Consider the following 14174-nt stretch of genomic DNA (forward strand, 5'->3'; position numbering starts at 1 on the left):
TAGTATCCTCAATGACAGGTCATGATGGCGATTACGAATCGGGCGATGATAATTCTGTTCCCCCCACCACTGCAGACATAGCGCTTTACATCTGTCCCAAGAGCTGCTTAATTATGAGTATGATGAGCCGGAGAAATAAGAGGAGAGCATGTAGACATCAGACAGACAGCTGACCAATAGTGCTTGGTGATGGGCAGCAGTCATACCTGATCACTATAGACAGGGAGTACCTGTCAGGGACTTTTCAGATCCTGGTGGTCTCTCTTTGCTTCTAGATAATCACCACGGGTGAGCAAGATTATTCAACCATGGAAACTTAAATAGATCACTTTGGGAAGCCTTGGGCCACTAAACATGGCATCAGTTGAGAGGGGAGCCTCAAGTATCGATGGATATGCGGGCCAGTGCAAGTAGGATCTTAACCCTGCTTAGAACAGAATGGCAGGATACTTCATGCCAGCCTGAAAATAATAGGCTTTAAGGCCAATTTATGAAATGCTGAGATTCCCACCAATCCATGGTCCAGTTTGAATTCAGTGAATTACCCTGTATTTACTTGTTCAAAGATACATTTATGTAACTTATGGCATGTCCATTTGGCACGACTAAATACCGGTACCCATATTTTTTTTAACTTGTAATTTCAAGTCGCCTTGAAAGTCTGCATGTGCAGTTATTGTGTGTCTGTGCTGAAACTGTTTGTATATTATGCTTGTTTTCTTTATAAAGAATGTATTTGATGAATAGTTAAAGAACAATAAATTTATGTGTCGTTAAAAGCCTAACAAACACATTTGTGCTTTTGTTTAATTAGTATTAAATCTGGCAGTGGCAGCCACACAAAAAAAAAATAAGTATTCAATGTGTTTTTGTTTGCAAATTCCATCTGTAATTGTGTTTGTTTATAAGGCTAAAGCCTTGAGAATATAATTTTTGATCAAACTGGGTCAGAGTAATTACATAAAATTGAATTAACCAAACCACATGACTAACCATTAAGCAAATAAATCTTTAGAATGTACATAAATATCTGGTAAATAATATTTTATTCATAAAATCTTAGAAATAGCATAACAATTTTTTTTTTATAAGTTAACAGTACATATACAGATTACATGAACTTTTTAAGTACACACCTAATAGTTAAGGCTTTGTGCTAGTCTAAAATCATTAATGTTTCTGAATCCCCAGTGGTCAAGCAAGTCTATTGTTAAGGTGTCTTATAATTTATTGCTGTAAGCATAGGTTTGATTAACACTGTTTTTTTTTTTCTTTTAGTTTTTTGACTTACATTTCCTAGTATCATATTGTTTGGGACAACTCTTTTAAGACATTGCACTGTAATGGGGAAGGTTGGGCAGACATGGGAGAAATTAAAAAATTAAATAAAAAAAAAAAAAAGTGTAAACATATCAAAGGAATTCCATGAAAAAGAGAAACGTTTTTACCTTAGTGGTAATTGGCTCCGTCATTCCCCATGTTAAGTGCATTGCAGCATTAAGATGATGTGAAGAAACACACAAAAAAAATCTTAGACTACATTTCAGTACATTTCTAAAATATTAACAAAGACAAACAACATAACTCAATTTGCAGAAAAACAAAACAAAAAAACAAAAGGTAACATGACCGGTGAGAAGTCAGAGTTTCTAATTTAAAGACAATTTTCATATTCTTACTACCGTAGTCTATGTGTGCAAATATAATCATAAAGAATGGAAGTAAAGAATTGTAACTTGTCTATAGATGGCAAACACATTAAAAGTCAGCTTCCATGAGTAAAATAGTGTCATGGAATTATATGCAACTATACATATCGATGAAAAGGGTCATACAGCATTAAGAATAAATCACCTTGTAGTCTTAACTGTAGGTCTCTGATGGAGTGTCACTTTATATAATTAATATGCAGTATGTCGTATTACATTCTTATATAATTCCCCGCATACTTATAGAGATTGTAAGCAAAAGAAATGAAAAACACCCTCTATCTCCAGTCTACTTTTTTTCTTCCATGTAGACAGCTGTAGCAAAGGTTGCCAATCAACTGACCATAATTGTTAAAGTATATGAACAGAGATATACATACATTATCTCAGGTATATATGGTAGATGCTTTTGGGTACAGGTAGGTGTAAGTATTGCACACTATACCACCCACTCTCCATCCTTGCCCACACACGCATTTTCTCAAAACAAATTAAAAACGCAAAATGATTACCTCTTCACCCCCCCCATTTCTTCCCCCCCAAAATAAAATAAAAAAGTGAAAATGTTCTTTTAGTCACTATACATTCACTTCATTTAGGAAACAGAGGGACCATCAACTCAATGGAAAGAATTGAATGTTGAATGCCAGGATCAGCTCATAAGTGCAACAGTACTTTCATGTTGACCACCAAAAATCCCAGATAAAAATTCCATAGCCAATCGAACGTGGATAGGAATGAAGACATACGAGCTGTAGATCATCATGGCGATTGCAGTCAGTAAAACAGTGTTGAATATGGATTGCTCCCAGGGTTCCAAAACATAACTACAAGTTATCAGAAGGTACTGATAATACAGCCAAGAGAGATAATCCTTTATGTGCTTTACATCCATCTCTGGTTTATGTGTCTAAAAAAAAAAATCAAAAAAAAAAATCACTTTTTTTTTATATTTTAAAATAACATTTTGTAATTTTATACTTTACTGATATCTGTTTTAGAAGGTTGAATTGATTCAAGAGATACTTAATATTTCAACATTGAGCAAAGGTGTGAGAATAAATAAAATTTAAGCCCAAAGTATATTTTTTGTGTTCTTTTGGGTTAAACAGAGTTTATTATTAATACATTTCGTCAATGTGATAAAAAAAAAATCCTATACAGAACATATGGGAAGATAAAACAAGCAATGCAAGAGTGAAACAAGAACACAGAACCCACCATTTTTAGAACTAAATCTTGTTACACCCCCTGGCTTTTAAGCAGACAGCAGGTCATGTTACTTCCTGGTTTGGTTAGCTCAGTGAAGCTAAACTCAAGAGGCAGCAATTGCCCAGAGCACCTCCCTTGCAAAGACTTCTCATTGAGCTACATTGGGAAGTAAAAACCAAAGAAAAAAAAAGTTACCTGCGCTCTTTCCACATCCCTATGTATTTTTAAACAAATGGAGGTTTTTAGTTACCTCCAATGGCCATGAAAGGGTATGCCCACCTGCCACGTCAAGGCAGACCTCTTAGGTGGGTCCTAACTCTAACCATTCGTCTTGCTTCCTTGAGCTTCTGGCAAAAATATCTCTAATGAGAAAGGGGTATTTTTTATATACATCCCTACATGCTTATTAATCCTTAATAGGGAACACATGGGATGGGCAGCAGCATTGCAACCTAGCTGTGTGATACAAAAGTGAATACAAAGAAACAAGTCCTGCGCTCAAACTCCCATTATTCCTGTGCGGCAGCAATGACTATAGTACACATCAGCCAAAATACATATAGTAAAAACCAAAGAGAAAAAAAAGTTACCTCGCTGGTGACCTCTCCTCCCCCCTCCGACATCAGCTCCCGAGTGGAGCCGAATGCGCATCTGCGGCCAAAGCCACGTGCGCGCATTAAAAATGCCCATAGGAAAGCATTTCTCAATGCTTTCCTATGGACGCTCTGCATGCTCAATGCGATTTTTGCATTGAGCATTGCAGAAGCGCCTCTAGCGGCTGTCAGGAAGACAGCCACTAGAGGCTGGATTAACCCTGCAATGTAAACATAGCAGTTTTTCTGAAAGTGCTATGTTTACATCTGAAGGGTTAACACCTGGGGGACCTGGCACCCAGACCACTTCATTGAGCTGAAGTGGTCTGGGTGACTATAGTGGTCCTTTAAGCAAATTGACTGCATAATATTCCTAGCAACCGTCAAACTAATCGGCAACAAATTGTTTTACCTGTGGAGTCTACTGTATCAATTAACAAGTATTTTGTTTGGACAAATTGCTTCAAACCATTTTTTGCACAAGTCTATTAAAATATGAAATATACACCACTATCTTTAAAAATAAAATACAAACAACATAAAAATCTAACCAGTTATAATCTTGCCTCTAGTTTTAGTAAATAAAGCATAAATATACACTTTATGGTACTACCCCACTCCATGAGGGAAACAGAAGAAGTTTCTTCTTCTGGAGTTCTTAGTCCAAAATGTCTAATTTGATTTATCTTTTTAACATTACGTTGTTCTTTCTAGCACTTTACATTTAGAGTTCTCTCCAACATTACATTCAATAATGTTTTTCTTTCTTGTGCAAAATAATTCTGAGATGGTTATTCAATCTTTCTGCCTGGACCCATGAGGCATGGTACTCACTAGCTACTTAGTAGATGGTCTGATGGCTTAGCCCACAAGAGTTACAAGCAAGAACTTTTTGCTCAGGAAAGATCAGTGACCTTATTGAACTGCTTTCTATATAATTCAGTCTCCGGTCTCAGTCCGTGTGTTCTGAACAAATAATATTCACTCTTCAGAGTTACTGATTATACAGATCACTGAAGGGAAAGATAAAAGTTGTGCCACAGCGATGTGAGATGATTTTTGGTCCATTTGAATTCAAGAGCCTGGTTGTAGCTGTTTGAGATTCCCCATCGTGCATACTATCAAGAGCAGACATATCCATGGAAGTATATAATTATTAAGTTAGGGAGAGATAAACCAAGTAGCAAGGTGAGAATGAACAACAGCTCACTTAGCCTGCCCTTCGGTGGCTCCCCGCTCAAATCTCAAGCTGGTTTTAGCTCAATTTGTGCCATTACAGAGAGAACATATCTGAAGCATATTAGGCTGGTTCCACCCATACGGGCGGTCCAGATCCAAAATGCCAGCAAGTTCCCTTTGCACGAGAGATACAGAAACCCCAGATGATCATTTCAAACTTGTAAGGTATCATCAGTGAGGTATAGCTAATATCTCTCTAGGCACCGTGAGCAAGAGGTCCACGTCTGGATTGCCCTTTAACCCCTTAAGGACCAAACTTCTGGAATAAAAGGGAATCATGACGTGTCACACACGTCATGTGTCCTTAAGGGGTTAAACTTAAGGAGAGAAAAACAAAAAGTAGCAAGAGAGGTGAAAACAGACAACATCTCAATAAGCCTGCCCTTCGGTGGGTCCCCACTAAGATCTCAAGGTGGTTTTAGCTCAACTTGTGCCATTACAGAGAGAAGATATCTGAAGCACATCAGACTGGTCCCACCCGTACAGGCAGTCCAGATCCGAAATTCCAGTAAGTTCCCTCTGCACGTAGTTAAGCTAAAACCAGCTTGAGATCTGAGCGGGGACCCACCGAAGGGCAGGCTAATTGAGCTGTTGTCCGTTCTCACCTCTCTTGCTAATTGTTTTTCTCTCCTTAAGTTTAAAGGGCAATCCACTGGACCCCTTGCTCACGGTGCCTAGAAGGATATTGGCTATACCTCACTGATGCTGATGATACCTTACAAGATTTAAACGATCGTCTGGGGTTGCCAACTTGCCGTATCTCTCGTCAAGAGGGAGCTTGCTGGCATTTGTGATCTGGACTGCCCATACGTGTAGGACCAGTCTGATATGCTTCAGATATCTTCTCTCTGTAATGACAGTTGAGCTAAAACCAGCTTGAAATCTGAGCGGGGCTCCATTGAAGGAAAGGCTAATTGAGCTGTTGTCCGTTCTCACCTCTCTTGCTAATTGTTTTTTTCTAATTATTAAGTTAATTGTGAGATAAAATACATTAATTATTAAATAGCCTTAAAAATGCTAAATGATGTCTCAGCCCCTTTAGTTGCTTCAACTTGCTTAAAAATCATCTTTTATTAGGTCACCTATATTCATGTGTGTGTTTTTACTAAGAATTAGGGAGCTAACAGACCTGAAATGACCCTGAATGTTCATTTAAAAAGCAAGAAATTCTGGGTTGACAACTTTTCCTTATCCAATGTCTATTTAGTTATAATCACGGATTATCAGAATTTTTATTTTTGTAAATTGCTATTGATATTTTGGGGATTCAGGTTCTACAGGATTAATAACTAATTTACATAAATAATGTTCCATTATCAAAGTAAAGTGGAGCATTAATAATAAAAAAAAAAATCTATAGAATTAAGTCTTGAACTATATAGGTGCAAGAAGAAGAAAAAACAAAACAAAAAAAAAACCACACAAACAAAGGAAGGTATATCATAAACATTTCCTGCAATACTTTCCGAGGACAATTCTCTGGTGTCCCGAAAAGCAGGACAGTGGGAACAAAGTTGGGGTGGTGCGACAGCACCCAAAAATAGTGTTCTTTGAATTGTACCTTTGCAACCCATAAACAATTGAATTTCCAGATCCACCATGTTTTTTTCACATACATATTATTTCAACATTTACAGCAGCATATGAATGCTACATACCACAGGTCGGTTACATATATCAATGCTGTCCAATAATAACCACTTTCTAGAAGGAATTTAATTTGAAACAAAAAAAAAAATAAAACGTATTCCATTAGTTAGCATTTTCAAGACAAATTCTTGTTTTACAGGTTTAATCTGTAGACATCCGGACCTCCTCCCTCCATAAGCATATACACCTCAAACAAAACAAAAAGCAAAAACAAAAACAAAGCAAGCCCAAGTAAGAGAGCAGTTACAGATGCGCAGTGTGATGTAATGAACTTTTAATCCACTAAACTGACAGAGCGACATTTCAGTTGTAATATGAGAACCAAAATTTCTCCAAATTTCTACTAGCCATTGGCGAGTGAAAATGTTTATATATATATATATATATATATATATATATATATATATATTGTGAAAAGTCACATGAGTTATAAATTCTATAGCAGTTTGTGAAAAGTAGTACAGTTTGCTAAATGGAACTACTACTTTCGATCCTTAATCCAGTGACGGGCGGTTCAGTCCTATAGAATGGAATGCAGTTTAGGAGGTTTAACGGGCTTGTATTACATGTTTACATTTAACAGATTTAAATGTAACATTACACGCTTTAGAAATCAAACTACTAAAAATCTGAAATGTCCCTGCTTTTCTTTAAAATTATAGATACAAAGCTAAAACACATTAAGTAATAAAGTTAACTTGTCAAAACATTGAGGTAATCACATCACAATTTATCTCTATTACCACTGGGTAATTTAACCCTTTCAGAATGAGGTTTAGAAGCATCTTTTATCAAGACAGCTCCAAACCAGCATTGAATCCGAAAGGGTCAATACAAAAGTAATGTACGGTAGCTGGTTTTATGTTTAGGTTAGTTAATTTAGGTCATTGGAGTAGGCATTGCATGTAATGTATTATACATCTCAGATTAGTGAGAGAGCACGCAGTGTCACACAATAGTGAAAACATTAAATAAACCACAATACCTTATTTATCCAACAACAGGGCTGCAAAGGAGTTCAAACAAGATGATTTGGTTAACATAAGTATAGATGATTTAAAATGCTAATGTGGTTTATTCACTTTTAGACCAAAATAGGCATGTTAGTAAAATTTTACAGTTCAATTATTTTGATGTAGAAAGTGTGATTCCCTTGTCATTTCTCCATGTTTCCCAGCATAGGAATGCACATGGCAGTTTTGTGAATAAGCCCCTAATGAGTGTGTAAGTACACATCAACTTTGCAGTCAACCCTATTTAGAAAATGTTATCCCACCACTATTAGGGTTATTATTATTATTATTGTTATAGCACCAACTAATATTGTAAAGCGCTACAGAATCTGTTGGCGCTATATAAATGTCAATAATAATAACTAATTCCGCAGTGCCTTACAATATTATGAGGGTCTGGATGGGTGGGGGGGAGATCTACAATAAATGAGACAATTACACAGTGACACAGGAATGATAGGTAGATGAGGGCCCTGCTCAAACGAGCTTACAGTCTGGCGGAGGTGGGGTACAAACACACAACAGGGCAGCAAGGGAGACAGCCACCAAACAAGGTTATTCAGTAAACACAGAATTTTAGTGAGCTAAAGTCAAACGGAAAACTCAAGGCTAAGACTATTTGTAAATCTTATTTAACTTATTTAACAATTTTCGATGTAGTTAGCTAAAACTTGGTGTTCGTGTGTATTATCCTGCGTTTATCAGAATAGAAGTGTAGCAGAAATGTCTTACCTTTGTATGACACTGTATGTGATGCGGCTTCTCAGAAATGTCCCAAACTTTGCACAGATCTAATAGTCAGAACCTGAGGGGGGGTGAAAAGTAATAAAAACATTGAAATAATTCAAGTTGATAGGGTTAATACTTAGAACAAAAGGCAATGTTTCAGGATTCTAAAACATTTAGTTCTGTTTTACTGTAAAGCCATTACCTTGTAAGAGCCTATGTTGCAATGTCATAAGGACCACATGCCAAACAACTAGGTAACAAATAAATATATAAACATGTGTGTGTACAGTGTTCACCGTAGAGATGGTTACTATAGGTAATGCTTACAGCTTGAAAAAAACATGTTGCATGCATCAAACACATTAAGCCAACAGTCTAATTTATTTTTTTAATGGGTCATCATTTGATTTCACCAGACGCCCTCAGGGAAGAAAAGACCAAATAGTAACGATTCTAGAAATTACAGATTACATCAAATGGACCTGTACAAAACAATAGATAATTGCCAACACCACTAACAGATCAGATGACACATACAATATGTGATTATTAGGTAGTAAACCAGTCCTGCTAAACCTCCCACAGTCTATGTTTTATCAGGTATCCCAAATAGGGTACAAATGAGAAATTCATAAACTCTTCTAGTTTAATGTAGCGTGTGTTAGAAATACTCAGAATAAATGTAAGATTTTAGGGAAAAATAGCAGAGCTGGATAAATTACTTTGATTTAAAAAAAAAATTCTCCCAATAAGTCTACATTGACCTATAATTTGCAGCTCTGTTGTTGATTCCTGGTTTTAGTGAATGATCTGATTAGCAAAGCTACCTAAGCCTTACTGAAAGATCAGAAATGGTAAGGGATGTATAATAAATTGAAACCAGTTTATTTACTAAAAGAAAGAATTCAAAGTGAATTTCATATTCAAGCCCCGAGTTGCTGAACTGAAAACATAGCGGACTTAAAGAATTTTCCCAGTCCAGCTATTTGGACCTTAAATTTTCAATTCACGTTCTTTAGTCAGTAATTCTGTGAATGTTCTATTACTAGTACATGGGCCATTAAAGAACACCGGTAACTGACTGTCAAATTATTTACAACGAAGCAAACATTACCTATAGGTGTATTTTATGTATGAAAACATAACTTTAGAAAACATAACTTTAGAATAGTGCGGTGGCTTAATGATTTGATTGAAGGATCACAATAATAATAATAATAATAATAATAATAATAATAAAAATGTATACTTAAGGACTCTGCTGGCTTTAATAAAGCCCTGTTTGTTTTTTTTTCCTTTCTATAAAACATTATTGTGAGGGTCTCCATTCAATGAAAAGGATGTGCATGGGTTTTTTTTCAGCTTCCACCCATTAATTATCTTTACGGAAATAACCAACTGAATGCAAACTTATTTAAATTAAAAAAAAAAAAAATACTTTGAATTAAAAACCTGACTTTACCACGGACATTGCTTACTGCAGCCAATTTCCACCAAGCAATGTAATCACATAGGTAATACAACAGAAGCGCTTGTGGCTCTTAATTGAAGATGTTGGTTGCACGAACTGACATGCATTTATTGTACACTCTCAAAATAAGTTTCGATTTGTATACTTTTTCGACTTGTCAAGCATTTTACATTGTCATATGAGTGCTGTTATCTTCTTGTGATTACTAAATGACAATAAAAACTTTGAATAATAAAAAAAAAAAAAAAAAAAAAAAAAAAAAAGAGAAACAGGTCATGCTCTCTTTTAACCCCTTAACACCGCAGCCAAATGTACAAGTTGTGAACGAAACAAAACGTAAACAAAACCTGGCATTTGCGCTATATGTCTGTCCAACCGTAATTCACCTCTTTCATATTAAATGCACCCCCCCTTATTATATATCATTTTATTCAGGGGAAACAGGGCTTTCATTTAATATCAAATATTTAGCTATGAAACATAATTTAATATGAAAAAAATGGGAGAAAATAAGATTTTTTTTTATTTTTTTCGTTCTTCATGACATTTTAACTGTCAATGTCATAATACTGTTTGCTTTTACTGCAATAAAATACACATATTTGTATTCAGCAAAGTCTCACGTGTAAAACAGTACCCCCTATGTACAGGTTTTATGGTGTTTTGGGAAGTTACAGGGTCAAATATAGCGTGTTACATTTGAAATTGAAATTCGCCAGATTGGTTACGTTGCCTTTGAGACTGTATAGTAGCCCAGGAAATAAATTTACACCCATAATGGCATACCATTTGCAATAGTAGACGACCCAAGGTATTGCAAATAAGCGATGTCCAGTCTTTTTTAGTAGCCATTTGGTCACAAACACTGGCCAAAGTTAGCGTTTGTATTTGTTTGTGTGTGAAAAATGCAAAAAACGCCAATTTTGGCCAGTGTTTGTGACTAAGTGGCTACTAAAAAATACTGGACATACCCCATTTGCAATACCTTTGGTTGTCTACTATTGCAAATGGTATGCCATCATAGGGGTAATTTTCATTCTTGGGCTACCATAGGGTCATAAAGGCAACGTAAGCAATCTGGCGAATTTTAATGTGAAAAAAATTAAACACAAGCCTTATATTTGACGCTGTAATTTTTGAAAACACCATAAAACCTGTACATGAGGGGTACTGTTGTACTCAGGAGACTTCGCTGAACACAAATATTTGTGTTTCAAAACAGTAAAAAGTATTTCAGCAATAATATCGTCCCTGTAAGTGCTGTTTGTGCGTGAAAAATGCAAAAAACTTCACTTTTACTGGCGATATCATGGTTGTAATACATTTTACTGTTTTGAAACACTAATATTTGTGTTCAGCGAAGTCTCCCGAGTAAAACAGTACCCCCCATGTACAGGTTTTATGGTGTCTTGGAAAGTTATAGGGTTAAATATAGTGCTAGCAAATTAAATTCCCTATACTTTCGGCATGGGTGGTCAGGCAGGTCCCGCTAATTGTAATTAATTAGGATACCTAATTATGTAAAATTATTACATAAATATATGTGTAGAATTAATATATGTATATATATACATATGTGTATATATACGTATATATATATATATATTTTTTTTAATATTTTTATTTATATATAGGTATATATATAGTGATATATACGTATATATTTATGTATATAGATATATATATTATTTCGTTATAAGTGTATTTTGATATAAATATATATATGTTAATATCAGAATACAGTTAGAACGAAATAAAACACATCTATATATTTTTTTATATTTTATTTTTAATTATTTTTTTTATTTAATTTTTTTACGTATTTACATATTAATTTTTTTTATATTATTTATAAATATATATATAACAATAATTATATATATATTTAATCAGTATCAGTCTACGTGTAATTTGATATTAATATATATATATAATTATATATATATTAATATTAAAATACACCTAGACGGTGTATGTGTATGTGTGTATATGTGTATATATATACTTAGATCATATATATATAATATATATATATGATCTAAGTATATAATTTATTTATTTTAACACTGTTTTAAAACATTTTTATTTGATTTTCAGCCAGCAGGGGGACCAACTGTCATTACAGTTGGTCCCCCTGCTGGCAATGCAGCAGGCAGCTATACCGGCCATGTGATTGTGAGGTCCTCGCAAGGACCTCACTCTCACATGGCCGGGAGGGCTCCTGGAGGGCGGACGTGCCGCGGGGGGCTCCCTGGGAGTCCCCCGAACCGCGATCGCCGGCGTGGGACCGCCAGCGACCGGGTAAGTTACTAAAAAACGGAGGGCGTACTATTACGTCCGGCGGCGTTTAGAGACGCTTTTAAAAGGACGTAATAGTACGCCCTCCGGACTTAAGGGGTTAAATGTTTGCTAAATCTTTATCATAAGATGGTGAATAAACCCAGGGTACACAAAGCAGAAAAAAACAAAAAACAAAAAAAACACCTGACTTTCTGGTTCGTCATTTGTCAACAAGATGCAGAATAATAAATAAACTAAAACTACCATATAGACAACAGCTTCTATGTAAATTTACATATTACATTTGGTCAACATATTTCGTTGTTTATAATGCTTATTCCATTATTTTACAAAGAAAAGATCATCAAGAGACAACTATATGTTAATTTTAACTGGGATGAGTGCATTAATGTCTCCCAAATTTCTATCAACACATTGCAGCCCATGGATCCTTCAACTATGCAGACGCATTTAAATTTCATGCATTGCATATAAAGTTGCCAGATAAATAGACACTATGTTGCTGAAGGGGTTAAAACCCCCTCAGTGACCTACCTGAATCCAGCGCCGGGTCAGGCTTCACCCATGGCGCTGGGTCAGGCTCAGCACACGGGTCAGGCTCCCTCGGCACAGGGTCAGGCTCTGCCCATGCTCCTCCCCCGCCGTCATCAGAGACCTAATGTGCATGCGCGGCAATGGCCACATTAGACCTCCCCATAGGAAGCATTATTCAATGCTTTCCTATGGGGATTTCGGCGACGCTGGAGGTCCTCATGCATAGCTCCAATGGGCAGAAGTGATCTGGGTGTCTAGAGTGTCCCTTTAAGTATGTAGAATTTAAAAGTAAGAAGCAATTAGTGACAAACCCTTAACCTAAAGTTTTGTAGAAATCATATGCTATCACTTTTCATGTGCGGCCCATCAACATGAAAACCAACACAGTGGATCTGTAAATCCCAATTGCATAAGATTTAGGTTAAGGCATCAGGAAAAATGAATGTGTGGAAAGGTGAAACTATATTCTAGCCTTAAAATTGTATATAATAAACCCAATAAAACGATCTGACCCAGAAAACGCAGACAATGATTCTAGTATTAAACTCTGGATACAACTCAATACTCCTCAAATGATTAAACCAATGGATTCCTCAAAACATGTCTGGACTATCACAATAACAAGGGGTTTACCTTGTTAAACCTGATTCCAAGAGTTAAACTATTTAAATGCCTTAATAGTGCAATTCGTGCAATATTGTAAAGTACCATCTTACAGATAGATATATCTATCTATCTGAAACATGACTGATGAATTCTATTAGTTAAACCACTTACAATAAATGACACATGTAATGGCATTTGAAATTAAAAACTGGATAGTCACAGATAATCATCTAAGTTTAAAGCACTCACCTATGAATTGCCCAAGCAAGCTGGTCCTAAAGATGAATAACACTTGCTGCAGAAGGTGTGTGAAGTGAACTTTCCATTCTCAGGTGTGTCTGCCCCTCCCTATTTGTTAAAGAATAAAAAACCAAAAAACCCTCCCATATAGAAAACCTACTTCTAGCCATTAATGATTGACAGAAGGAAGCGAGAGTTATCACAAATCAAATATCCAGCTAAATATTTCTCATCTATTTCTTTAGGTGTAGACTAGAATGATAAAATCCTGTGTCCCATACTGTCAATCAGTACGTGTGTGTCTATTTAATCTATCTATCTATCTATCTATATATAAAGCAGTGTATTTGATATTCTGTTTTATCATACAGAGGGAGATCCTGTGAGAGCTTTCTTGAAACAGCAGAGCTAAGCATTTTTTTCTGGTGGGTACTGCAGTAAAATCCTACTGCAGATAGTTGCTGTAAGCAGCAATGCAGGGCTATGTTAACAGCTTGCTCTGTTCTAGGCAGGGAATACTGCAGTGAATGTGTTCTGTAGTATGAGAAATGGATAGATCATGTATGTTATATCTTGTTACACTAATCTACAATTGTCCATGCTCTTTGATGCACACCTCACACAATCACAATAGCCAGCTGCACACTGTATCACTAATCTATACCTTGTAATAGAACGCTGATGATGTGTATTCTAATATACTGCTGGGATTTCCTATTTTGAGTTAGACTGCAGAGGTATTTAACCCATTCTTTGAAAGAGAGACAAACAAGAGACCGTTCACATTCAAACAGACACTTAACCTCTCCACTGCCAGAGATTGTTCACCCTATATGACAATTAACCCCATATATGCCAGAAATACAGACAACCTAAG

The 14174-nt window shown here is 35.8% G+C and overlaps 1 protein-coding gene across 2 annotated transcripts; it reads right to left on the reverse strand.

Annotated features, from left to right (window-relative positions):
- Nucleotides 1-1602: 1602 nt before the first annotated feature.
- SPTSSB (serine palmitoyltransferase small subunit B) lies at nucleotides 1603-13394 on the reverse strand. Of its 2 annotated transcripts, none has more exons than XM_063442607.1 (3): nucleotides 13307-13394; nucleotides 8149-8221; nucleotides 1603-2619 (listed from the first exon to the last, which is right to left on the reverse strand). In XM_063442607.1, exon 3 carries the CDS (start codon nucleotides 2602-2604, stop codon nucleotides 2362-2364), a length of 243 nt encoding a protein of 80 aa, XP_063298677.1. In that variant the 5' UTR covers nucleotides 2605-2619; nucleotides 8149-8221; nucleotides 13307-13394; the 3' UTR covers nucleotides 1603-2361. The 2 variants fall into 2 exon arrangements, with proteins under 2 accessions (XP_063298677.1, XP_063298678.1); XM_063442608.1 differs by lacking the exon at nucleotides 13307-13394 and adding an exon at nucleotides 12452-12675.
- Between the last annotated feature and the right edge of the window lie 780 nt (nucleotides 13395-14174).

Source organism: Pelobates fuscus, chromosome 2 (assembly GCF_036172605.1).
Source record: "Pelobates fuscus isolate aPelFus1 chromosome 2, aPelFus1.pri, whole genome shotgun sequence".
Taxonomy (NCBI): Eukaryota; Metazoa; Chordata; class Amphibia; order Anura; family Pelobatidae; genus Pelobates; species Pelobates fuscus.